Source organism: Aplysia californica, unplaced genomic scaffold (genome assembly GCF_000002075.1).
Source record: "Aplysia californica isolate F4 #8 unplaced genomic scaffold, AplCal3.0 scaffold00400, whole genome shotgun sequence".
In the NCBI taxonomy this organism is placed as follows: Eukaryota; Metazoa; Mollusca; class Gastropoda; order Aplysiida; family Aplysiidae; genus Aplysia; species Aplysia californica.
In genome coordinates this window covers 678,437-679,437 of record NW_004797670.1, presented here as the reverse complement: position 1 = coordinate 679,437, position 1,001 = coordinate 678,437, and the positions used below count along the sequence as shown (strand labels likewise).

General features: G+C 48.1%; 1 protein-coding gene across 1 annotated transcript in view; it reads right to left on the bottom strand.

Annotated features, from left to right (window-relative positions):
- The window catches only part of LOC101845567 (cartilage matrix protein), a gene marked incomplete in the record, with an annotated part of 12,007 nt that overhangs the window by 5,672 nt on the left and 5,334 nt on the right, over positions 1–1,001 (bottom strand). The window contains 2 exon segments of the mRNA XM_013085716.2: positions 13–146; positions 888–920. Of these exon segments, the coding sequence (XP_012941170.1) occupies positions 13–146; positions 888–920 (167 nt within the window).

Sequence of the window (1,001 nt, the reverse complement as noted above, 5' to 3'; positions counted from 1 at the left end):
CGGAAACCCTACCCTGAAGCCGTCCTCCATCTGCTCTTGCTTGATCAAAGTGCCAATGAATGACGTGGTCCATGAAGTCTGCTCCAGACCAAGCTCTGCCGGGCTGAAGGTGAAGTAGATGTCTGCGGGGTTGGCTTCACCACAAGCTGTGAAAGGGAGAGAGGAGGGAGAGTGAGGAGAAGGGGGAGATGATAGAGGAGAAGGGTTAGATGGTGAAGAAGGGGAGAAGGGAAAGAGGGGGGATAGAAAGATGGGAGATGGGGAGAGTGGGGTGAGGGTGGAAGATGGGAGAAAGGGAGAGCGTGGATGGTGAGAGTGGATAGGGAGAGGTGAGGAGGGTGGGTGTAGAAGAGGAAGAGGGTAAAGAGGGAAGAAAGGGTCAGTCGTTTGTCAAGCTGCAATGAGATGCTGATTATTTGGAATATAGTACATTGAAATATTTGATTATTGAAAGGCTGCGAAAAACCCTCTGCGTTACCATAATACGCCTTGTCATGCCACACTATGGCGTAACATAGGACAGTACAGCACACACATCACACGCACTCACAGACATACACACAGACACACACTCAAACACCACACACACACACTGACACACACAAACACACACTCACACAAACACACGCACACACACACACACACACACACACACACACACACTTCTCTGCTTGATGCGCATCATGGGTGTGCAAATGAAGGGTAAAACACTCTTCTCGCCTTAGTAGAGTGCGTGTGTAAATTATCCCTCTTTGTCCTTCTTGTCTGTGGTTTCCATAGAGCCAAATGGTGCACTCTACAGAGAACCGTAACTACGTCAAAGTGCTGCGTCGTGGATTTTATCATAATATACATCTATGACTACAACAAACAGTAATGTTACTCACTTGTGAGAGGGATTGGCGTTGTCTTCAGTTTCTCTGAGGATGGAAAATGGTGGAGACATCAATAGATGAAACTAAGGATAAGGGGGATTTGGGTTCAGCTCTACTCCACCCCCC